General features: G+C 36.1%; 3 protein-coding genes across 3 annotated transcripts; 2 read left to right on the top strand and 1 right to left on the bottom strand.

The window, feature by feature from the left end:
* Positions 1-1090: 1090 nt before the first annotated feature.
* Positions 1091-11558, top strand: LOC110791759 (protein SAMBA). The gene is made up of 3 exons (XM_056830508.1): positions 1091-1334; positions 1884-1994; positions 11072-11558. The coding sequence occupies exons 1-3, from the start codon at positions 1172-1174 to the stop codon at positions 11098-11100; spliced, it is 303 nt and encodes a 100-aa protein (XP_056686486.1). The 5' UTR covers positions 1091-1171; the 3' UTR covers positions 11101-11558.
* Positions 11559-12291: 733 nt separating this feature from the next.
* Positions 12292-18668, bottom strand: LOC110791766 (heat shock factor protein HSF8). Its single transcript, XM_021996533.2, has 3 exons — positions 18186-18668; positions 13116-14396; positions 12292-12727 (listed from the first exon to the last, which is right to left on the bottom strand). The coding sequence occupies exons 1-2, from the start codon at positions 18468-18470 to the stop codon at positions 13155-13157; spliced, it is 1527 nt and encodes a 508-aa protein (XP_021852225.1). The 5' UTR covers positions 18471-18668; the 3' UTR covers positions 12292-12727; positions 13116-13154.
* Positions 18669-20554: 1886 nt separating this feature from the next.
* LOC110791774 (uncharacterized) lies at positions 20555-23423 on the top strand. The gene is made up of 2 exons (XM_021996539.2): positions 20555-20782; positions 22805-23423. The coding sequence occupies exon 2, from the start codon at positions 22834-22836 to the stop codon at positions 23134-23136; it is 303 nt and encodes a 100-aa protein (XP_021852231.1). The 5' UTR covers positions 20555-20782; positions 22805-22833; the 3' UTR covers positions 23137-23423.
* Positions 23424-24669: the final 1246 nt, after the last annotated feature.

The raw sequence follows: 24669 nt of genomic DNA, 5'->3' as shown, positions 1-24669 counted from the left end.
AATCTTCGTTTGTTAACAAAATAAAAACGTGTTCTTCAAATGAGGGGTTGTTGGTTGATTATAGCGGCTGGAGATCAGATTAAAGCATGTTCTTCGTCTTTTCCTCTCATCCCTTCCATCTCATTCCTCGGCATTGTTGAGTGTTCTTATGTGAGATGATATACTTTGACCTAAGTTCTACTACTTTAAGTCGATCAATTCTTTGTTTGTTCGTTAAATCGATTCAATTGGGTGATTTTCAGGTTGATTTGCAGGAACTTAGCCTTGATTGGTTTATTACTCATGAAGTAAACAAAGACTTGCGAATCAAAGTAGTTGAATATGATTTTTGCTAGATTTTGGTGAATGACAAATTTCCATGAATATGTCAGCAATGTACCCATACTGCTTACTTTGGAGTAAACATAGCAGGCATTCAACCAGACTTGCGAATCATTAAATTTCAGCACTGTGCACCATATTCTATCATGGAGTTCCTGGAAAGAGAAATTCTAGCTAGATATCCTTGTTTTCATTTGATTTTCATGAATATTCCAGCAACAAGACTCATGTGTCATTAAAATTTCAGCATTGTACACCGTAATTATAGACTAAAGCCTTAGAATTGAGGAGATGGGCAACAACTTGGTCGTTTTAGACTGTTACTTTAGCTAATTAGGTTGTTTCTGTAATTAATCGACTAAGTAAGTGCTTCATTATTTTGCTGGAAATCTGGCAGCCTTGTAATTTTAGTAACAGTAATTAATCGATGGTTTTGCAGAGGACTTCTTTGAATTTTTTAGTAATTAATCGATGATTTTGCAGAGGACTTCTTTAAATTTTTTTTCCAGAATTTTGGTTGGGGATATTTTAGGTTAGTAAAAAGAGGGTTATTTTATAACTTTCTAATATTTAACCATGGTCAGTATTATATTAGTTACTTAGGTTGAAAGTATAAAAATAATGCTATTTTAGAGAGATTATATATTATTGATGCTATTTTAGAGAAAGTGTTAAAATTTTTGTTACCAATGAAAAATTGCAAAAGTATATTACCATAGAAAATTTCCCTTAATTCGATTTCCTAGAGGTACTAGAATCCTAAATACTCCAAACCAAGCCATTATATCTCTCATCAACTCATCATTGATTTAATTGCTCCCACCCTTTCTCTCTCATAAAACCAGAAGCAATGTCGACAGAGACGACGGCGGCGCTTCAAGGCGCCAGCAGCGGAAGCAGCAGCCACCCTAACGTTCCCATGAACATCAGTGCCGATTCTCCTCTTGATGATTTCCACCTCTCCAATTCTCAACTCATCTCTCTCCTTGACTCCAAGAACGACGCTTTGCAAGGTTACCTCTTTTTCTTGCTTTAGAATACTTTAATTGTCGCTTTCAATCGTTAATTTAACTGCAGTTATACAATTTTTTGTTTTTGAGATTCAAGTTATGCGAAGTATTAGAAATTGGAGTTCTAGGTTTTAGCTAATTGACAATTTTCTGCAGCAATTAGGGGTAAAGCTCTTCCCTTCCGATTTTTGTACTATGATTATTTTGGAAGGCTATAGCTTTTCCTCTAATAATGGCGTCAATTGTTGATTTTATACCATGATGCCCCTTTTCTGTAATCCCCTTCTTATGAGGTCGTCGTGTTTAGTTTCAATTGAAGATTTAAGATGAGAAACTAATTAGGGGATAGTTTCAATTGAAGACTTAAGATGAGAAACTAATTAGGGTATAGTTTCAATTGAAGACTTAAGATGAGAAACTAATTAGGGGATAGTTTCAAACTTTCAATTGAAGATTTAAGATGAGAAACTAGTTAGGGGATTCGATTTTTTTTACTTGGCTTTTAGTATGTGATGATTGATCTGTACCTGTTAAACTCTTTTGCATTTGCAGTACTGAAATCCGATTTGATGGATGCACTTAATAAAGAAGTTAAGTCCTTAGATGAGGATAGTTGGATGTTCGAGGGACCTCGTTCTCGAATCAACCTCATATCAAAGCCAGGTTCGTCTAATTTCCATTTGTCGTTTTGGTGGTATTGTAGCTTACTAGCATGTTTTATCTATTGTTGACTGTTTTCCTCTTAGTTCAATCTGAACAAGTCAGCAAGTCATGCACTTTGCATAAATTTTGCAGTAGCAGTGATTATTTTACTTCTGTTTGTTTTTGATTTGAGGGGAAGATTATGTTACTTTTGTTAATATACAAGATGTATTTTCCATAGGGGATTGGAAGTTCTTCCATTTTATGTGTACAATGGAAAACATGTTTCGTTGTATGGCTTATATGATCAAGTATCTTTGATCATCACGCCCTAAGGAAATGATATTGGTGAAGTTGAAATTAAAAGAAGATGTATCCAAACTTCAACTTCATAGTGAATATCATGTATGTTTCACCATTATATCACTATCTTTGAAATAATATCAAATGGAAGCTTCATAATACGATATCCCCTTGATAATTGACACATCATGGAAAGGTTGGTGGGGTGTCTTACTGATTGTTGTCTAATGAAAGTGATGAGCTTTGGATGGTTGATGCAATGAGGGAGTATGAGAGTTAGGAATGATAAAAACTTGGATAGGAACTTACCTTTTAAAATAGAAGCCGTATAACCTATAATCCTTAGTCAAGGATAGGGGTGTTAATGAGCCGAGCCGAGACCTAGCTTAGGCAAGCTCGGCTCGAGCTCGAAACCTGTGAGCTGCGTCTCGGCTCGAGCTCGAAGCTCGACGAGCCTATAACATTGGGATCGAGCTCGAGCTCGAAATTTTTTAATCAAGCTCGAGCTCGGCTCGAAGCTCGGTTCGAAGTTCGAAGCTCGAAGCTCGGCTCGAAGTACCTGTTATCCTGCAGCCTTAACACAACTACACAACAACGATATGTAATTTAACAATCTGTTTTCAACCTGTTTTCCAGTCTTTATATAGCCTAAAACAAAAAATGTCTTACCCAAAATAACTAAAAATACAAATTTAACATTCAAACAATAAAATTTGGTCTCAAATTCAAATGTAAAATTAATAAAATGATACATGATTCATCAATACAACATCAAAGGTTCCATAAAATTAAAACAAACGCCTTCTTGCTCCTATTTTCATGTTTTTTCCGAAAAACCTACACAAAAAAAGTCAACATATAGTCATTATAAAAATTAAGTAATATAAAGATTAATGAAAAGGAGTGAGGGAAAAGTAACCTAAGGAATAGGAAGAATGATTTCCTTTGGTTCATCCTCTTCAATACTCTGTACATATTATAAAATTAATTAGTTAAGTACATTCAAAACAGAAAAGACATAAAAAAAAACATTTTCCATCTTACTTTGTTCTTTCTTTGCACTCCATAACGGGACCTACACCAATCTCCTGTGCAAATCAACATTTGCACGGTCTCGGGAAGTAATGATGCTCGATAAGGATCAATAACACGACTTCCAGCACTAAAAGTAGCCTCGGAAGCAACAGTTGTAATAGGAACAGCTAAGATATCGGCAGCCAATTTAGACAAACTGCGATATTTTGAAGACCTTTCCTTCCACCACTGTAAAACATCAAACTTATTTGGGCTATTTCCTTCAACAACAAAGGTTTCTTCCTCAAAATACAACTCCACTTCTGATTTCTTAGGTTGAGATGTTTCCCCAATTCTCACAACTTGTATAATTCTAGACATCGCATAAAGGTCATCTTCTTCAACATTTGACGTTCCATTTCCACATTCACCAAATTCCTCCACTAAAGGAGGATACATATTGCGATACTCATCATACAATTCAATCAGAGTATCTTTAACTTTATTTATATTCTCCCTAACTTTATCTGAAGCAAACATGGTAGGAAAAGTAATTTCAACAACCTTCATCTTAACACGAGGATCTAACAACCCACCTAAAGCCATGATCAAATTACATTCACCCCAATACTTATCAAACCTTTCTTTCATGTTTTTAACCATATCTTTAACAAAAACATCAGGGGAATCAGCATTACTATCCAACATTTTCTTAATGTAGTAGACCTCCGAAAGAAACAAATTAGAAGTTGGATATTCAGAGCCTGAGATAATGTTGGTAGTACAATAAAAAAACCTTTAAGATCTTTATCAATTTCTCAATTTTAATCCAATCATCAGCACTAGGACAATAAACATAATCGTTATCCTCTAAAGCAAGTCTAGAAAATACCTCCTTGAACTTGATTGCACAAGCTAACATATCATAAGTTGAATTCCATCGAGTCTTGCACTCAAGAACTAATCTCCTTTCCTTGAGATTGAATTGTTGGACAAGCTCAGTGAACTTTTTCAATCTTGCCTCACTCCCATTCAGGTATTCCACAGAATCATGGACATTCTTAATGATGGTTTTGACTTGCTTTAGACCATGCTGGACCATAATATTAAGAATATGCGCACAACACCGAACATGGAACAATTTTCCACCACATACTAACCTCTTAGTTAGTGAGAACGTATCCTTCATAATTTGTATGCATGAATCATTTGCACTAGCATTATCAACTGATACCGTGAAGACCTAAAAGAGAGAAAGAAACAAAAAAACAAAAGTTATCAATCTAATAAGTAGCTATGTTTTCAAATATAAAATTAGTAAAACAAATATTTGTAAATGGATAAATAAACACTTACTTTGTTTTCAATTTCCCACTCCTTTAAGCACCTAAATATGCAATTTGCTATGTCTTTTCCTTTTCTAGGAGGAGGTATGTGTACAAAACTCAAGACTCGCTTTTGTAGTTTCCAATCCCGATCAACAAAATGACCAGTATGAACCATGTACTCAATCTTTTGTGGTCTTGCACGCCATAGATCAGTGGTTAAAGAGATCCTATCAACCTTCTCCAGAGTGTCTTTCAACTTCTTTTTTTCAACCTCATATACTTTAAATGCATCAGTTTTTATAGTTTGACGTGAAACACTGGTCCATTGTGGTATTCCCCTCTTTAACATCATATTAAACCCTACTTCTTCCACAACAGAAAAGGGTTTCTCATGCATGACAATCCAATTTGCAACCCCTTCTCTCATGATAAGCATGTCAAGCTTACCATTATGTATAGCACTAACAAGCCCAGAGTCAGGTGGACCCGCACTTTTATTAGATGGCAAAAAATTCAGTAAAGTTTGTTGCTTCAATAATTTTTGTGGACAAGTTTTCAGATGACGGTTTAAATGACTGGTGCAACCAGATTTTGGAAGGCTAAGAATTTTTTTACAATACTTACATCGAGTTTTTCTTAACCCTCTTAAGACAAATGGATCCTCCAAATCCTTCCACACCTCAGACCTCCTTGCTCTCTTTGTACCTTGGGTTAGATTTTCGTCTACTGTGTCCGTAGGGGTGGTATCTGGTGCTTCTTCTTCAGCATTGTCCTCCAATTCATCATCGTCTGGCATATCTTCATCAAGAGGTTCAAAAAATGCTTCTACCGTAGGTGTAGAAGAACAAGGTGTTGATAATGGTGCTGCACAACTAGAGTCATCTGTAGACAACATTTATTAGAATGTATTACATATTTACATACATTGAGTCGCTGACTATGTCATTCTATCAAAGAAACTAAGTCGTTCTATCAAAGAAACTAAGTGACATATCTAATTATCAATAAAAAAAAAGGATAGTAAAGGACCATAAACAAACTAAGTGACAAGGATTTTAATTCGCATAATAACAGCAGCCAATTCAAAATAACAGATTCGTTTTTAATCAGAACAAATTCAATAACACAATTTCTACAACCAAAATAACTTCTAAGTACCAATTCAAGAAACAAACAATAATAACAAATCAACTAAAAACACCTTAAAATTGACCATAATCCACAATAATCGACTATTTAACAAATTAACACCTAAAAATTGACCATAAATCCAGAATAAACGGCTATTTCCCCCCAAAAACAGAGTCAGAAAACATTACTCAAACACCAAATGAATAAGATTTGCAGATACTACTATACTAGTACAAAACATATATTACTCCATATAAATTAACTTCCTAAGAAAAAATAAGAGAGAGAATGATTTACCAGCCATGGATAGAGGCGGGTCGACGGTCGACGGATCTCTTAGAGTCGTGAGTCGTCGATCGTCGGAGGTGGAAACGTGAAATAGCTAGACAAGAAATTGGGTGTGCCGTCGGCTAGGGTTCTTGCGTGAGTGTGAAAATCTGAGGTAGTGCGAAAATGTGAGGCTGAGATTTGAGAAATGAGGAGTATAAGTGACTTTTAGTTATTTTGTTTAAATGATTATTTTTTTTAGTCCCAAATCCCAATTCCCAAAAGTCCATATATTTGTACTTTGTAGTTTTATACGATGTATCTAGAAATCTAGACATTAGTAGCTTTGTAAATAATCATTATTTTGGTAAAATTATTTTATATTAAATTATTTTACAAATATTAATATTTTAAAAAAACTCGAGCTTGCTCACGAGCTTTCGAGCCGAGCCAAGGGTAGCTCGGGCTTGGCTCGTTAAGATCTCGAGCCGAACCCGAGCTCGAGTCGAGCCCGCTCGAGCCGAGCTTTGACCGAGCTTTGACGAGCCGAGCATCGAGTAGTTCACGAGCAGGCTCGGCTCATTTACACCCCTAGTCAAGGAACATGCATAGAACTGTGACTAGAAGCTTCAACCTGGTTAGGTACTGTCCTTTTGTAGCTGGTGCTCACGAGACGTTACTCTAGGGCGGTCTGTGAATTACACTCTACTACTCTGGTGATTAGGGATATCAGAGTATTAAACCCTTGTGTATCTGTGTGAATGGGAGGGGTGTTTTGAGAAATTTAGAAGCACATGAAATTTATCATTGTTGTTTCCTTGCAAAGCCGATTGTAGTGATTGTCATGGGTTCTTTAGATGTTCTTCTCAATCATAGCTTGAAGTACCTGCAAGCCACTACTCAGGCGTGACGCATGACATTGTGGCTAAAAAGTAAAAAAGAGAGGCGTATTGGGCTCTCAATATTATATCGAGTAGGTGGTTCACATTATTACTTACTGATGTATGTAATCTATCACTGTGGTTGGACTTTAGCTCATTTGTATTTTTCTGGTGGACGGATTACGCTGTAGTTGAATACTCATCCGCTGGATTACACATTTGCAGTGGTGCTCAATGTGTTGGTTACTTGGATATCATATTTAGAGAATGTAGTAGTTATCTTGTCTGACTCTGTTGATGCTGAACTAGTTCATTAGTATTGAATAGAAAACTCTTGTTCTTTGGACTATCCTATGACATAGCTTTGCAAGTTTTCTGTTTTGCTGATGTCAATTATAATCCAAATACTTGAACATTCAAGCATCAGAAAACTCCTCCAAAGTACATTCAAAGGGCATGTTTTTTTCTTCTTCTGAGGATTGGGAGGGGAGTGGGGTACAATTTCTCTTGGTAGTTGAGACACCGTTTTTGCAGATTTTGTATACTCTTCTGTGAGTCTTGTTACTTGTTAAGGTCAAATACCCGAAGACCTATTTCATTTGAGTGTGGGGAACTGGTAACTGGTAAGTTATTTCCCTAGAATCTCAACATAATGTGATATAGACTTCGTGTCATGGTCCTAGTGCTTTGACACCGAAGCGTGCGGCGCACTCTTGCCTATTGGGCGGCAAGGGCACAAGCCTTGTGCGGAATGAGTGTCTCGGGGCTTGTAGGGGCTCGAGCAAGTGGTCGATACACACTCTTGCCTATTGGCAACAAGAGTGAGGGTTGATCGGGGGGCTTGTGTGCACACACAGGCACAAGCGGGGTCCACTTCGGGAATTTATTTGTTTAGCGGGACTTGATCGATTTTTGGTTGCTTTAGAGTGAGTGGCTGAACAATATCTATAAAGCCCTACACCAAAACACTAGCAATAAAGCATGGGGAAATGTTGGTGAGAACTGAGAAGTAAGAATTCTTTCATTTATTACCCCTTATAAGAGTTTATTTTGAATAAGCTATAAACTACCAGAGAAATATAGTAACTCTATCTAAAGCCTAAAACCTATTAGAAAAGTTTTAGCAAACATTAGATAAGCAAAATACAAGTAAAGGAAGATTGGATTCTAATACTTCGTATGCCTACTTCTGTGTCTCACTGTCCTACCCTGATCTATCACTGTCCTATTCAGCTAGTATCCACTTAGTTCATCAACTTTGTAAGTGTGTCCTTAAACTGGGATGCTGTTGATCAAGCCAAATAGTTAATAGCATACTTAGTTGAAAGGAGGGATTTATGTTGGATTTAATTGCATGGAAATTCGCATCATTTTTAAACACTTGCGGACTATGCATTTGACATCCTCATCATAGTAATTTCTTAGTCCATGACTTCTACCATCTTTCTTTTTACAAGTAGCCAATCAACCAATATTCCAGATGTGTCACAAGTTGCTAAACTTAAATCATAGCCTTGAGCCGAATCCTTTTCCAGTATATATAGCTTTATTATTTAACTAATCAAGTTCCAAAAGTTAGAATTTAATTTCGAAAATTAATTTCGAATTTTAATATTAATTTTTGGAAAGTATATATATATATATTTTATTTTTATTTTTATTATTCACTATTAATAATCCGAAATTTCTGAAATTATTTCAAGTTTTTAGATTTAATGTTTCGAATTTTAATTTAATTAGAAATTATTTTAATTTTCGATTATTTTCAAAATAAAATCATAAACTTAAGTATTATTTTGAATTTTACTTTGAGAGAAGAAGGTTAGAATTAGAAAGGCATATAAGATAGAATTCTACGTGCATTAGTAACTAGTTAATTTTAGCATGAGAAGTTAATTGTTTTATGTACATTCATTAAATGTTGCATTTAATTGTGCATAAGAGAAATTGTCTGATTTCACCTAACTTATTATCTTTATCGAACTTTTGATTATGGTTCGGATGAGAAATTGGTAGTAAGACCTTTAAGTTGTTTCTTTCATGAATAAAATGTTTATTTCCAAGTACACCAACATAAGATCCCTTGACAAGATCGACGCGAAACCCCACATCTCTTTGTGAAGAAAGTTGTGTTTGGATGTGAGTATTTTGCTAAGATACAAGACCAACCCATCTTAATGAGAGAAGACATCATAGCATCCACTATTGTTCATTGCTTATCTAACAAAATGTCATACATAGAGCTCAAAGATTGGTTTAAAGACATGCATTTTGAGGATGGAATCCCAAATTTGGCTAAGTATGGGACTAGGGATGGTAGGTGGAGATACGACTCAGAGATTATGACCACCATTATTGAGGTAGCAGAAAGTGGGTTCAAGGAGGGTAGAGACATAGAGAGTCATGTTTGGTATGCAGTTATAGAGGAACCTATGGGGGTTGGTGTAAATAATGATCCCGAGGGAAATGATGTAGTCGTGGAGGATGAGGACGTAGTGGTTGGGGTAGAGAGCCCTAACCCAGTGGCCCATGAGCCTAACATTGAGATTTCTAGTGATTCAGATGTGGAGCCTGAAGATGATGGTGAGGTGGCAGGTGAGCCTCATCAAGATGAAAACATAGAAATCACTAGATCTTCAAGATCATCGAACTCTTTCTCCGAGTCTGAGTCTTCTTCCATGTCTTCATCTTGATGATGTTCACCTACCACCTCACCATCACCTTCAGGCTCCACATCTGAATCACTAGAAATTTCAATGGTAGGCTCATGGGCCACTGGGTTAGGGTTCTCTACCCCAACTACTACATCCTCCCCCTCCACAACTACATCATTTCCCTCTGGATTATTATTTACACCAACTCCCATAGGTTCCTCTATAACTTCATCCCAAGCATGATTCTCTATGTCTTTACCCTTCTTGAACCCATTTTCTGCTACCTCAACAAGGGTGGTCATAATCTCTGAGTCGTATCTCCACCTACCATCCCTAGTCCCATACTTAGCCAAATTTGGGGTTCCATCCTCAAAATGCATGTCTTTAAACCTATGTTTGAGCTTTATGTATTGCATTTTGTTAGGTAAGCAATGAACAATAGTGGATGCTATGATGTCTTCTCTCATTAAGATGGGTTGGTCTTGTATCTTAGCAAAATACTCACATCCAAACACAATTTTCTTCCCAAAGAGACGTGGGGTTTCGCGTTGATCTTCTCAAGGGATCCTATGTTGGTGTACTTGGAAATAAACATTTTATTCATGAAAGAAACAACTTAGGGTCTTATTAACGATTTCTCATCCAAACCATAATCAAAAGTTCAATAAAAATAATAAGTTTAGTGGAATCAAACAATATCTCTTACGTACAATTAAGTGCAACATTTAATGCATTCACATAAAACAATTAATTTCTCATGCTAAAATTAACTAGCTACTAATGCACGTAGAATTCTATCTTATATGTCTTTCTAATTCTAACCTTCTTCTTTCAAAATAAAATTCAAAACAAAACTTAAGTTTATGGGTTTATTTTGAAAATAATCGATAATTTCTAATTAAAATTCGATAATTTCTAATTAAAATTCGAAAATTTTAAACCTAAAAATTCGAAAATTTTGGATTAATAACCAAAAATAATAATGTACATTCCTAAAATTAAATTTTGAAATTCGAAATTAAGTTCTAATTATTTTGAAACTTGATTAGTTAAATAATTAATAAATAACTAATTAAAATCTTTACTCACTTAAAATACTTGAAACCTCACTTTTCAAAAGAAGTATTTGAAGTATTACTTACTACAAGTAGTTTCTTAACTTGCTCTCTATTGTACCACTTTGTAGTTTGTACTATGACTTACTACAAAATAATACGGAGTACAACTTAGAGCTATGCTCTGCAATACCACTTTCACTTTTGCTCCTCACTTGCTGGATCCACTTTTAGAATCAGTATCGTAATTTGTTAGTACTCTGCCACTTCATATTGCCATCTAGATTTTCTCCATATGCTTATTGAACTGTTCTGTTATAGTCTACGCGTCTATATAGTGTATACATGCTTCTGTGATTGCAACTTCAATTAAGACTTTTAAAGCAGTTTACTTATTCTCTAGAAAACTTTGATGGTGTCTTCTTTGTTTGTTGTCATGTTATTTTTTGTCGTCTTGGAACACAGGTAGGTACTTTGCAACGAGGAACGCCTAATCTACAAATCAGTAGGAAAATTGGACTGTCTTAGTGAGTGTAAGGTTTAGTAGTTGTTATAGTACCACATTATCTTCTGTTATGAAGCTCTAAGCAAGGTCATTACCCTTGTTCACTCAAGTATCGAAAACAAACTCTAAGAAGACGAATCAGTTGATTGAAGAATCAAAGCTTGAAGAAAACGAAACTTGGAAGTTCTGTTGTAAATTATGAAGTATTTTATTTGATTTAAAAGTGATTTTTACATGCATATTCCTGGAAAGCTTAAGCTGGAATTCAATCAAACGAAACAGCTGTTGTCAGGACTCAGGGAATGTGCTGGAAATTTGTGTACAAGATGTATTTCCTTCAAATTGCTTTAGCTTTCGCGCTTCTTCTTTTCTGCATACGTTGTGTATGTTATTGAATACTTTGTAATAAACCACTTTCAGAAATAATCTATTACAACTTTACTAGTACTAATTTGCATCTTTTGTTATCATGTACAAAAAGAAACGTGTTTTCTTCATGAAGCTACGATTGTGCAAACAGAAAACAATACTACAGAGTACTCCCTCCGTTCATAAAAGATTGATCCTTACATCATAATTGGATGTCACTATTTGTTTGCCCCATACCTTATTTATTTTGTGGTTCCCATATATCTTTTCTCGCACACTATTATTTAATCTGACTAAAAAATAAATCTAACTACTCATTTGCTTTTGATTATACCCAATTCTTAATAAAGTTAACTTTTTCTATGGGGCAGTCTTTTAGGGACGGAGAGAGTAGTTGACTACGTGCGGAGTTTTGCGCAAAAGTTTTTAACATCTCTTCATAAGATCACAAATCTTGATTACAAAGGGATGACCAAGAAGCTATCAAAGTAAACCTGTCTCCTGTTCTTGACTTTATTTTTAAGATATGTCTACAATAAATTTAGTGCAGATCAGGTCCGTTTAAGAATTAATGTAACCCCACTTGTATTTCCCAAAATTTAGTCACTAAAAAACCTTGACTAGCACTAGCCAGAACTAGAAACTGTTTGCAACTTAGGACCTGAACATTAGCAGCCAAATGCGTCCAACCTGCATCAATTGCATCTAACCTAGATGAATAATGAAACTAGTACATAATAGTTTAAATGGTAAATTCAACTATATCTGCAAAAATATATCACATATAAAGCAGGAAATGGAGACACCGCCATCGATTTAAACTATCATATATTGGTATGACGAGGTCAAAGCTCGAGCCATATACATCAGCAAGACCATAACTAAAAGAAAGAGAAGACATTACCTCCTGCAATTAAGTTCACAGTTGGAGCAAGTATGCTACATGAGCAAAAGAATTACGCAAAAAATTTACAACAAAGATGGGAGTAAAAAACTTTCATGAAAACCTAAATGCTTTGTTGTCTTGTACAAATTTAAAGTAATATCAATACAATTGGGAAGAAGCATTTCACAAGATGGCTAACTCCTTGCCAGAATGCTGCATAGGAATCCATGGCCTGGCCAAACAAAGTTGTATGAGCCAGAAATGGCTGTTCTACACGGGATCTGGAAGAGCTGTAAGAAAATGTTCATCAAGTAAAAAGTATGGAACATATATCAGTTGGCCTTCCCTACTGAGTTGAAGCCTGCATTAAAAACCACCATCAGTACAATGTTAAAATAAAGCAAAAGCCTAAACATGTGTGACTGTTGTTTCTAAATTCACAAAAAGGGAGATTTTGAAAAGTTTCAGAAGAAATGGATAGAAGGCATAAGAAAGGATTTGAAAGCCAAAATAAGGGACATATACACAACTGAAAATTTTCTTGACACTAACGGCGTTCACATTAATTCCACTTACTTCAGAAAAAATAAGTTCAGATAAGATAAGTTCCGGAAAAATAAGGATTGACCAAGTATAATTTATAACTAAGTTCATTTAAGATAAGTTCATGAAAAATAAGTGAAAATCAGGTGAATAGAACACACCCTAAAAGTGATGGCTATGCTGATTCCCAGTTCTCAAGAGTTTACCTTGGATGGTAAGATCCATAACTGTACAAGTGGCTGTAATCAATCTAATTGGTTATTATCTGAGTTCAAAAGACCCATTCTTTCTGTAAGCTGATCCATTCTTTGCCCTTTCTCCCACCCGTTATCTAATGGCTGCACTTCTGTTCCCTGTGTTGGGTTTTCAACATTAGGCATCTCAGGCTCATTGCTATCACAGGGAATCATATTGTTACGATCTAAAAACTGTTCCCAAGAGGCCTCGTCAAGCAATGCGTCTAAATCATCAGGCAACTCAAGTGGAATAGTCTCGTCAAACTCCAAGGATGTCAGATCCATGAAGTCATTATCTCCTGTCTCACTTAACATAAAATTTCCCCCAGGAATATCAACAGAGTTCTGTAAAATGCGAGGCAAAGAGGGTATTTCTGGCATGACACTGTTTGTCTGCGGAAGACCAACAGAAGGCACAACAGTTTCTGGAGTTAACAGTCCACTTATTTCTGGAGTAGATAAAGTTTCAGAAGTGGTCATTACAGGAGATGATTTTATCTCAGAAATAACAGCACCAGGAACACCAGAAGTTGGGATCACATAAGGTGATACAGAAGTTGGTTGGACCTCCTGAAGGGTAACTCCAGATACTCGATTCGGTTGTGCCTTATTTTCCATAGCACTAGTAGATGATGAATCACCAATGTAGAGATTATCTGAGTTGCTATTGTTGTAATTAGTGTCCAAATTCCTTAGTTGCCTGAGCATTGCATGAGCAGAATCCTTTCCTAAAGGTTGGTATTTCACAATCTGTCCGTCAGGTGGGGTTGAGTTTTCACTCTCGGAAACAGAAACACCATCTTGAAGCCTTCGTTTCTTGTTAGCTTCAGATATGCGTTTGCTGCTCTCAGTTTGTTGCTGTACAAATTGAGCCAAGAATCCAGGACTTTGTACAGCTTTTGCTAAAAATGACATCATTTGTTGCTGGCGTTGTTCCATTCCTTGCAAACGCTGTACCATGGTTTGCAACTGGTTATCAGTTGACTGCTGCTGCTGTCTCAATCTAACGAGTTCTTGCATAAGCACATTTTTGTCCCTTTTAAGCCTCTCTACCTCTTCCTCCAATCCAAATTTACCCACCTCAACACAAGCTCCAACAGCGGAAGTCTGTGAATTTGCTTGTTGTTGATGTTGATGACCTTGTCCATGAGCAGGTTTTCGTCGAGTAATATTCTTAAGCAGGTGTTTCTGGCCCCTTAAAAATCCCTCATTTGCAAATTCCCAGCGATCGGGATCCACCTTTCTAAAGCCCTAAAGGCAATAGTAAAATCAAAAGATAATTATTATGGGAGGTGCTTTCGCAATAAAAACCAAGAAACATGAAGTATATAATCTTTTTCACATATTTTATGTTTGTGCAAGAATCGATAATAGGAAAAAGAAAAACAATCAACTAACTGACAAAATGATACCAACAAACCAACTTAAAACGTCGCATACTACTTAGCCCATTTAATAGTGTTATTACTTATTGGAGTAGAACTGAACTAGTAAAGAGCCTTCTCAAACCCTAGCCTCCATGGTGGTTCCCATAAAGGCTTCCATCAGTTTTACTGGTGGTATGCACAATTTTGTTAACTGTGTTGCTCTAATATATATATATATACATAACTGTTAATCTTATCGTTAATGTATCTTCAACTTATATCCTTTTGTGATAATATTTCTCCAATAACTAAGTTGGATTTAGCTGCTCCCCTTTTGAGAGTCAATTGAAATTTTCATAAATTAGTGCTATTTTTACTCCTATTTCTCTATGAAAATATGTGGATCTCCATTTTGAAGTTATTTGGTCATTGATGATTAATCATGGTAAAAAATCCCATGGCATAAGAGCCGAGCAGAAGCGTAGAGTAGGAGTTGGAATTTGTATTTAAATCTTCCATAATAATTCTATTAAGGCGCATTATTGTGATTGTAACTTGTAAGTGCTGATTAACTTATTATTAATAATAATCATCCTTTATTTTTATTTTTTTAAAACTACTTGCTCTGCTCATAAATCACATTTAGGAGAGATAGTCTACAGGAACAAAATATTCTATTGAATTTCAGCGAAAATGACACCAAATCATAATAATACTGAAAGCAGAAATGAATCACACAGTCAAGTTTCTGTGCCCGATGAGGGTGAGAAACATGTCAAAAAACCAGAAGAGAACAGCCACGCATACATCAATCTCACCTTTACAGCATATGACATCCAATTTATCAGTGCAACACTCCTCTAAGTCATTATCCACTCCCTCTAGAACTAAAGTATTCCCTGACCTTTTAGTAACCAAGATTGAGCATTGACCTTTAACTTTTTCTAATTACTCCCTTCGTCCCAGCTCAGAGTTAACATTGAGTTAAGGCACAGATATTAATATTGGGGCGAATAAATAGAGAGAAATGGTGGGGTGGATGAGTGTGGTCCAAAGAGAGAGAAAACAGCATAAAGATAGAATGTCAACTTGGAAGACCTTGGCTGTATTTTGTATTTTGGAAGAACTTGGCTGGGGCCAGACCTTGCAGAGGGAGTATATGTTAACTTGGAAGTATTTTGGATTAGTACTATAACCATTGTACCTGCTCATTTAATGGTCAAAATCACCAAACTTTCACCACTGACGGTCAAAAGAAAGTTTATTTGGGGAAGGAAGGAGTATTATTTTTCATTTTTTCCCCTGTGTGATGTTCATAACACAGACCAGAAAAACACAAGATATCATTTTTATCTGAAGATGCAATTGTAAACCGTAACTTTACTCATCAATTTCCTCACAACCCTTGATCTTTTTATCATTTTTCCCTGAGGCAGTTATTACTTGTGAATAAGAATGTCCTAGAAACATCTTTCTCCCATGGTCAAGGAAGTAAAAGACTATACAGAAGCAGAAACCAAGTCCTCAGCTGGTATGCCAAAAAAACACACATACAGTGAATATCACTGACGTAACTTTGGCACTTTGCCAACCACAACCCCAACCCCAACCCTTTCTTCTCTGAAACTTTAACAGGGGGAGGGAGGGAGTGATTCATAACTACTCTGTCATACTAGCAGCAATCAAGTCAATTCAAGCCTGGACACATAAACTTATAAGATCTATTTCTTCACAACTCCTCCCACCCAGATAAGGGTAGAAAACCAGAAGGAAAAGACCCATCCTGCTCAACGCTGCTCGCAAGATAAGCTGGTATGAGTGAGTTGAATGATTAACAGCTTAGAGTAAATCCAGTATGGGAGATCTCGAACTACTGACCAGTAATAGCTAATTCTGTTCCTTATAATGGCATCCCTTTCAAAGACATTTCCCCTCTGCTGCAGGCTGCCTGCAGCAAAGAAAATTGGTAGGATCATTGCAAATTCACAACAGTACACAGAGCAAATGTGCTTCAAGTAAGCTCTTTTACAACATGTGCAATATGAGGAGTTCCTAATCCTCGTCTCCTCCTAACTAGTATTATCTCTCTCCAATTACACTTACACTTATGTATTGGCGTTAAAATACATGACGTTTAAAAAAAAATCTCAATGCTTTAGGACTATGAGCTACACAAGAAATGAAGAATAGATCTGTATGTCACGTGTTGACATTTTCCCGATGCTAAGGCCCAGCGTGTCCCATATGAGGCAACTCCCATGAGCCTGTATGCCTTACTGATGCATGTATCTTGGTGCAGGTTAGTATCATTACGTGTTGTTTCCTCTACTATTGTGTTATACAATGCTTGTTGCGTATATGGGGTAGGCTGGCCTGGATCAAGCCTCGGGGATTCAGGCGCCACGCGGGCGGTCAAAAGGCCCGTCCGTGACATGTAGTTGACATATAGCTTACAACCATCAAAATTTATTATAATCCCCTTTGCTTTGACATTGATGTTTCTTGGAACAAACAAGTGGAAGAACAGGGAGAAAAGGAGGTGCAAAAGGAAAACTTATGGAGTACCGTGTTTACAGCAAGTTCATGGAGAGTCTTTTTTAGACTTCTCTATATTCCATGTCAGTTTTCCACAATTACCTAATAAAATAAATTATTGTTAATACTGGTTCAGATTCAAACCAGTTTGCTCTTCACCCCTCAAAACTCATTTAAGACCTCTCAATTTATATAGCATTCTATTGTATTCAACTCATACATTGAGTCTTGGTTTTTCAAGACTCAATTTAAGAGTTTGTCAAAACACACCCACGTCAATGTTTCAAAAAAAAAATCTTGTCTTACCCATAGGTGAGGCATATGCCATGTCAACAAAAGCCAATTCTTAAGAGTTAGGGTTAATCTTGCTCTTAAAACATTGTTATCAAATGGGCAATTTTTATTGTCAAAATCCATATGCCCCTGTAAATTTGACATGGTGTATACTATGACCTTTTTTTAACTAATCCTTTAAACAACTAAATAAAACTCTCATCCCATACTTCAATCTCCTCTGCATCACTCACTCACATCTATTAGAAGGCCTAGGGATGGACTTCCCACCCTCCCTTAGCCCGAGCCAAGTTTACATGAAGAGGCCGCTTCATTAGCATATCTGAGCCCCTGCCACTCTACTTTAAGGTGAACACATATTAAGCTATGTTCCGAATAAAAAGTATATTTAGGAGGCAATATCTAGAGTCAAAGCTACTACGAAAGGTGAACTACTCCCACCGATCCTCTAAGTTTACCCCGGTTTCTTTGTTAGGTTGTCCCTCTAAGTTTACTCTACCACACACTACATTTTGGTCCCAACAAAAAAGGAGACGCCGGGGGGGGGGGGGGGGTGTTGATGTGTACACTAATCCCATTACCCAAATTGTTCTAAGTTCCCCTATTCTACTTTTTGAGTTCTTGCTACAGCTTTTGATCCAAATAGCAACTAATAGCTTAATATACTCCAAGAAACAAGAAAAAGTTGAATAGAAATAAAATTGGCAATTCATGACAACAAAGGAACACAAAATCAACATCAAACTTAAAAAATTAACCAAAACATAGAAATTAAAACAACAAACTACCAACATTTGAAAAAAAAGTGTATGGAAAGAGAAAAGAGGGTTTGAGTTCAGCATACATAGGTGTTAAGCTGGCGAACAAAGCTGGAGAAATTATTGTGCTTGAAATACTTAGGCAAAAGATCTCTAGCAAACTCCGGAGGATTCCAAACAATGAAGCTATTATTAGTAGAACTCCATGAAACTACCGAATCAGTTGTCGGATCATTCACCATATCGTAAGTTTTGCATAAAAATGGAGGTGGTCCATTGACGTTTGACATCGGCGTCGGAGTGTTTACGCCGGTAGTGATGGTTTCGGTGGTGGTGGTGGTGGCGGTGGCGGTGGTGATTGAAGAATCCATTGTTTTCGCCGGAAAATAAGTCGATAAAATCGGTGATTGTTGATTAGGGTTTAAGTCGGAAAATTAACATTGAACGGAAAAGGGTACGGAACCCTAAGAAAGAGAGGGTTTAATTAGGGGAGATGATTGGAAATGAACCGTATCTTCAATCTTTGATCCCTCTCACAGTCTCACGGGGGTTTTGCCTTATGCTTATGCCACATTGCCACCCCCATTTCTTTTTTATTTTATTTTTTGACATCATCTTTTTATTTTCTTTTAATTTAATTTAATCGAGTCAAAAAATAATTGTCATAAACATAAAAACTAAAGTAAAAAACCAATATTTAAACTATGTATTTAGTGTAAGTTTAGTGTCAAGTGGTGCTTGACCTCTAAAAAATCACACAATATGTGAATGTCAACTAGCTTAGTTGGTAAAGCTCCTGAGGAAATGGTACTCAAGACCTGGGATCAAATCCCTCTACATCATTTATTGTCTTGCGTTTTGTGGTTACTTCTCTATCCAAAAACAAAACCCACAATGTTAACTTAAGCGTATTATCAACTTGAACAATAACTCGACAAAGGTCACATATTTGAGTCATTTGACTTCTTGGTCAGTTGGTTGCCTTGAGCTAATGCCTGGTTGAGTGATTGGGGGGAATTTGCAAAGCTTAATTACATGCTTCTAATTTTGTGTGGGTTGGGCAAAACGAATGTGAAATATGTTATTGACCATTAGTGCTATTTTAATTATTTTGCCTATCCAGTTTAATTAATGGTTATTTATGTTCATTGTATGATAATAGTATTTAAACGTGACGTTCATCGTCTCATTTACTTCTTCATCTCGTTCTACTTGTTTCATTGGACCAATTTTGTGAGAGTTTTTTTAGCTAAAATATGGATTAGAATAACAATAATGTCAACTAATAATAAGATCGTTAAACCTTTTTTTTTGTTGCAATTATCGATATTATGTCTCAATAATAAAATCTAGTAGTGGTTAAAAAATTTAAATTATTAATCGTGTATGAGAAAGAATTTGATGTAGGATTTATGTAAAAACGAGGGGAGATATTTTGGGTCAAGATTGTGGAAGAAAAATAATGGGTTAAAGTAAGAGGTATGTCAAGTTAGTAGGAAATGAAGTGGAAAAAAATGAAACGATGAAGCATGAGAGAGAAACTTTTTACATTTGACCACAAGTCAAGGTCGCTTGTGGTCTTACAGTGTACGGAGTAATATTTTTCAGGCAATTGAGCTATTGTTTTGAAGGTGTCAAATTACATGGAACGACTTATAGGTAAATAATCTTTCTTTTTAGTTTTTTGATGCAAAGTAATGGATTGAAGTTAAACAATCTTTAGCTTAATGGTTATAGAAGCAAGTGCACCCAAAATAGATTTATATGAAAAAGATACCATTAAATTGCTTAGAAAATCACCTCATTACACCAAATAAATTCTTAAATCTTAAAAGTCTATAATATTTTTAGTGCAAATGAGTTATAAAAGGCAATATAAGTTACAAATGGGAGTGGAAGATTCGAACCTGAGACATGTTGTATACAAACTCTTAATCTTGACCATTAGACCAAAACATCTAAGCAAGACGAGTACACGAAGAAAATTTTCATTTCAAAGCTGGTCTATATAATTAGGAATCGGCTCCAAAACTATGGCACCGGTTACAAAATTGGTTTAGAAAATAATTCATGGTCCTTTCTACTTCAAAACAATATGTTAATAAATAAATGTTATTATTTTTACATATAAAAATTAGTTATTATAAAATGACATTATTTCCCATCAAATATATAGTACAAAAACAATTTCATTGAGTAACCATCATTTGTGGATAGAGGGTCCAATTAAATGGGAATTGAAGTTGGTTCTTACCAGTTCGAAAACTTTAAGTCTAAATTGCCCCAAGGGTTTTAGATCCAAGACCAAACCCGATATTTTTTTCATTTCTAGATATGATTGGTGTACACTTGTATGGTCAACTTTTGTCAACTCTAAATAAAACATTCTATAATAACAATTTCCACTACTATAATTATTTATCTATAAATGCAAATTGCAAACTTTACACTATTTAACATATCATCAAATCACTTAAAAATAGAAATAAAAGAAATGAAAAAGGTGCAAGAAAATAATAATGTTCAACCTGGATCTGGATCTGAGTATTAAATTGGTACCCGGCAGATCACTCTAACAAACCTCACTTTATCGTCTGACTGTTGTCGCGCTTCTTCCCTCGCAGTGGTGGCCGGCGTTTGCTGTACTTTTTCATCCCTCTTTTTGCTAACCCTAATTTTAAAGGTATCGCTTCTTTCTCTATCTGATCTTCGAATTGTCTGAAACCCTAGCCTTTTCGTCCTTAATTTTGTTTGTCGTAATTTGATGTATGCGAAGTGTGTTTGTCTGATTGGTTAAGATCATTGTTTTTTTTGGGTGTTACTCTGTTGTGAATTTCGAATTCTAGCGGCGGATTTTCATTCACTGATTTCGTTTACTTTACTTTTTGGATTAATAGAATTACTATTGTGATACTTCGTTTTTGATTAGATGCTTGATTTTGGTAGATAGTTGTAGTTCTAGTATGGAGGAGGAAAATTGCTTTGGGAAAAAAAATAGAACTGTGATTTGAATTGCTGAAAATTAACGAGCTGTAAATTAATCCGATTTAATTTGGTGATATGTCGGAAATTTGGAGCGTGTCCGGAATTAGTTGCTAGGTTGAAGGTGTAATTTGAACCAGTAATTTGATAATTATGTATGTCCGCACAGTGTTGGAACTGATATTTTGGTAGAATTTGGAGTAGGAGAAGGATTGTTATGTGTAGTTTGATCTTATAAGCTCTATTAGTTTGTCTTCTGCATCCTTTTCGTGTTGAGATAATGTTGATTGTAGAAATGGTGAATTTTTGTTTGCACAACCATAATTTTCATTTGCAATGTACTAAATCTCGGGAACAACATTGTTCATATTGTATGATCACCAAAGTTTGATTGTTAGATGTTAGTGTTATTATGGCCTAACCAAGACACAAAGGCCCTGTTCTGCTCACCTTATTTCCACTAATTTCCGGAAAAATAAGTTAAGATAAGTTCAGTTGAGATAAGTTCAAATAAAACAAGGGTTGACCAAGTATGATTTATAACTAAAATAAGTTTTAATAAGTTCTCATAAGTTCAGTTAAGATAAGATAAGTTCAGAAAAAATAAGTGAAAATCAGGTGAATAGAACACACCCAAAAACTAGTTGAATAATTCTCCCCATGTTCCTTCTTTAGTTGCCTTGAAACTTCTATTGAAATGAATACCAGAATTCGTTATCTGTTTTTCTTTTGACGTTGAGTGAGTTGAGGAACCAGGGGAATGAGGTAATGAAAGTAGCTGGCAAGTTAAAGAACAGGGACCAGGTTTTGCTGTTTTGAGTTTTTGGCATGGTGTTGTTAGATTTGGTTGTCTTAGGCCATACAATCACAGTAAGATTGAACTTGTTGCACATGATGATGCCCATTTGGTTTGATTTGATTTCGGTGAATGGGTTTGTTAGTCTAGTCTGACTTTTTGTTGGCTGTCTAATTCTCATTAAGATTTCTTACTTTTCTATGCTGTGATTTGTGAACCGTCAAACCATTGTCACCAAATCCTCGAAATTAATTTATTAACCGCTTGAATTTTGCATTTTACTTTGCTGCTGCTTATTGTCTTACCCTGTTGTGTGAACCTAGGTTACGTTTGGTTTGGTGTAAAACGTTTTCATTAACCGCTTGAATTTTGCATTTTACTTTGCTGCTGCGTATTGTCTTACCCTGTTTGTGTGAACCTAGGCCACGTTTGGTTTGGTGTAAAACGTTTTCAGAGCAAAATAATTTTCCATGGAAAACATTTTCAAGGGGAAAACACAATTCCAAACTAGTTTTCGTTTGTTTGATATCTTAAAAGAAAATGGGAGAAGATGGTGAAGATTGAAGGGAAGAAGGGAGAGGGAGGTAAGGAGAGCAAAGGTGGAAAAATGATTTCCCTCCCTTTCAAATGGAAAAGGTTTTTCCACCTGTGAGGGAGTTAGGAGAAATTGTTTTTCATCCCTTGTCAAACCAAACAACGTAAAATGATTGAAAAGGGAAAATTGTTTTCCATGAAAACCGTTTTACACCCTACCAAACGGAGCCCTAATGGACTTTGCCATGTAAATTTCATAATTTCATCAAATCTCAATTTTCATCTATGTACCATAATAACTTGCAAATATGTTGCTACATCTGTTCTCTGATCTTTACTGCATATCATATCATGAACATCTGACTGAACATATATTGTGATATGCGTAAGCAGATTGAAAAAAAGGCGTCGTCCCATCAACCATGGCTCTTGATAATGTCATATCTTCTCCTCATAGACGATCTCAAACTCAGGGTGCTTTTGCTTCCTCTCCGCGCCACAAAAAATCTGCATTGAGTGACATAAGCTTCTCTGCACTTATCCAGCGGCACCGCTTCCTTCTAGTAGCTCTTGTTCTTTTGATCATTCTGTGCACTGTATATCTTTATTTTGCAGTCACTTTGGGGTCAGAATCGTGTTCGGGTTTACTGGGAACAGAGAGAGAGTTGTGTCTTGAGAACCATGGCAAAGAGACTTTCACCAAAGGAAAATTGAAATTGTTCTGATTATGGGACAGTAAAAACTGGTAGTGTGAAGTTTGTGTTCATTTGCCAATTATTTGTTAGTGATATACACACACTAGTTAGTTAGTCCTTGGGTTGTGCTATTTATTCGAAAATTGCATTGTATACATGAACTGAGGATATAATTTCTTCAAGAAAATTGTAATTGTAACTCACTGATGACCTCAAAAGGACTGGGTATAGGCTTTTTTCCTTTTCATCTACTGATGATTTATGAGGAAATGGTTGTTGGCATTCCTTATTTACACCGTTGACTATTGGTCAAGAAATGCGCACACACAAAAAAAAAAAAAACTCTTGCCGCCCTTTTCTTCCTCCACCTCATTTTCTACTAACTGGTCCTGCCTTTGCTTCAAAGTTCAAACCTTCAACCCGAGTTCAGATCCTTTGTCTTATTTTTGTCTTATAGTCGAGTATTATTCCCTATTTCAGTTCATCTTGGTCCATCCCATTAATTTGTAAATATCTTCTTTCATTATTAATCTATTTTAATTGGTACAATGGGAGAGGGAATGAGACTTAATTGTGGGACACATGATTCAAACCGGTTCAACCATAATTTACCCCTCGTTCTCCTTATTATCTTCCCTACTTTTTATACATATCTCACTTCAAATTCCCTCTCTTACACTACACATATAGCATTGAGTAAATTGTTAATATGTGACAACCTCACCCCACCAAAGCCTTCCCAGGGTGATAACATATCACCCGTGCCGCTCTTGTACAATACGGTAACATGCTCTCAAAGCGCTTGGGCAACGATTAGCTTTATGCTACCGTAACGAATCCCACTCCTTAGCACTAAAATGCGTCCTCTTCAACCCTCGCTTATTGCACGCATTTGCCCGATCGCTCTACACGTCCCCTACAATACTAGTTTTTACATGTAGCAATGACTAACCTATCTCTCACTCTCATTGAGAGACGCTCTTCCGCCTAGCTCACTCGCCTACTCCTATGGTTAGAGCACCCCCCCTCGTTCCATTCATGCCCACCAAAACATCATGTTTCTATGGACGAGTTTTTATACCTGTGTCAGACCGGGTGGTGACAATCACGAGGACAAAAGTCGTCACAATTGGTTGGTGAATACTCATGGACCATGTTTGTGAATGACACCTTGCCCTTTGATGATGTTGAAGCCTACTCTGATACCACATGTTACGGACAAGCCTTTGACCACAACGATGTTTGATCCAAATCAACCTACCTTATATACACAACAAGCCAACAAGCATAGAACGTTTGAACTCGACTATATCAAGGGAAATAAAATGAAATAAAACCTTCCAGAACATGCACATATACTTCGTATAGCTTAAATAAGCAGAATTAAGGAGTTACCTCACATGAAACACGCTCGTAACTCGTGACAAGCACCGGCAAGACGGCAACATGCACATTTAGTTTTTCTTCGTACCCCCAATTTATTTTTAATTTTCTTTACACCGGCCAAATAATTTTTTTTTTGGGTGCAACCAAAATGGAAATCATACTGTTTTATTTTCGGGT

This window comes from Spinacia oleracea, chromosome 6, assembly GCF_020520425.1.
Source record: "Spinacia oleracea cultivar Varoflay chromosome 6, BTI_SOV_V1, whole genome shotgun sequence".
NCBI lineage: Eukaryota > Viridiplantae > Streptophyta > Magnoliopsida > Caryophyllales > Amaranthaceae > Spinacia > Spinacia oleracea.
This window is presented reverse-complemented; position numbering and strand designations above follow the sequence as displayed.

Coding starts and splice junctions, on each gene's coding strand:
- LOC110791759 (XM_056830508.1), top strand. CDS start 1,172: ATGTCGACAGAGACGACGGCGGCGCTTCAAGGCGCCAGCAGCGGAAGC. Junction 1,335..1,883: donor CAAGAACGACGCTTTGCAAG/GTTACCTCTTTT, acceptor TTGCATTTGCAG/TACTGAAATCCGATTTGATG. Junction 1,995..11,071: donor CAACCTCATATCAAAGCCAG/GTTCGTCTAATT, acceptor CTTGGAACACAG/GTAGGTACTTTGCAACGAGG.
- LOC110791766 (XM_021996533.2), bottom strand. CDS start 18,470: ATGGATTCTTCAATCACCACCGCCACCGCCACCACCACCACCACCGAA. Junction 14,397..18,185: donor TTCGCCAGCTTAACACCTAT/GTATGCTGAACT, acceptor TATTGCCTTTAG/GGCTTTAGAAAGGTGGATCC.
- LOC110791774 (XM_021996539.2), top strand. CDS start 22,834: ATGGCTCTTGATAATGTCATATCTTCTCCTCATAGACGATCTCAAACT.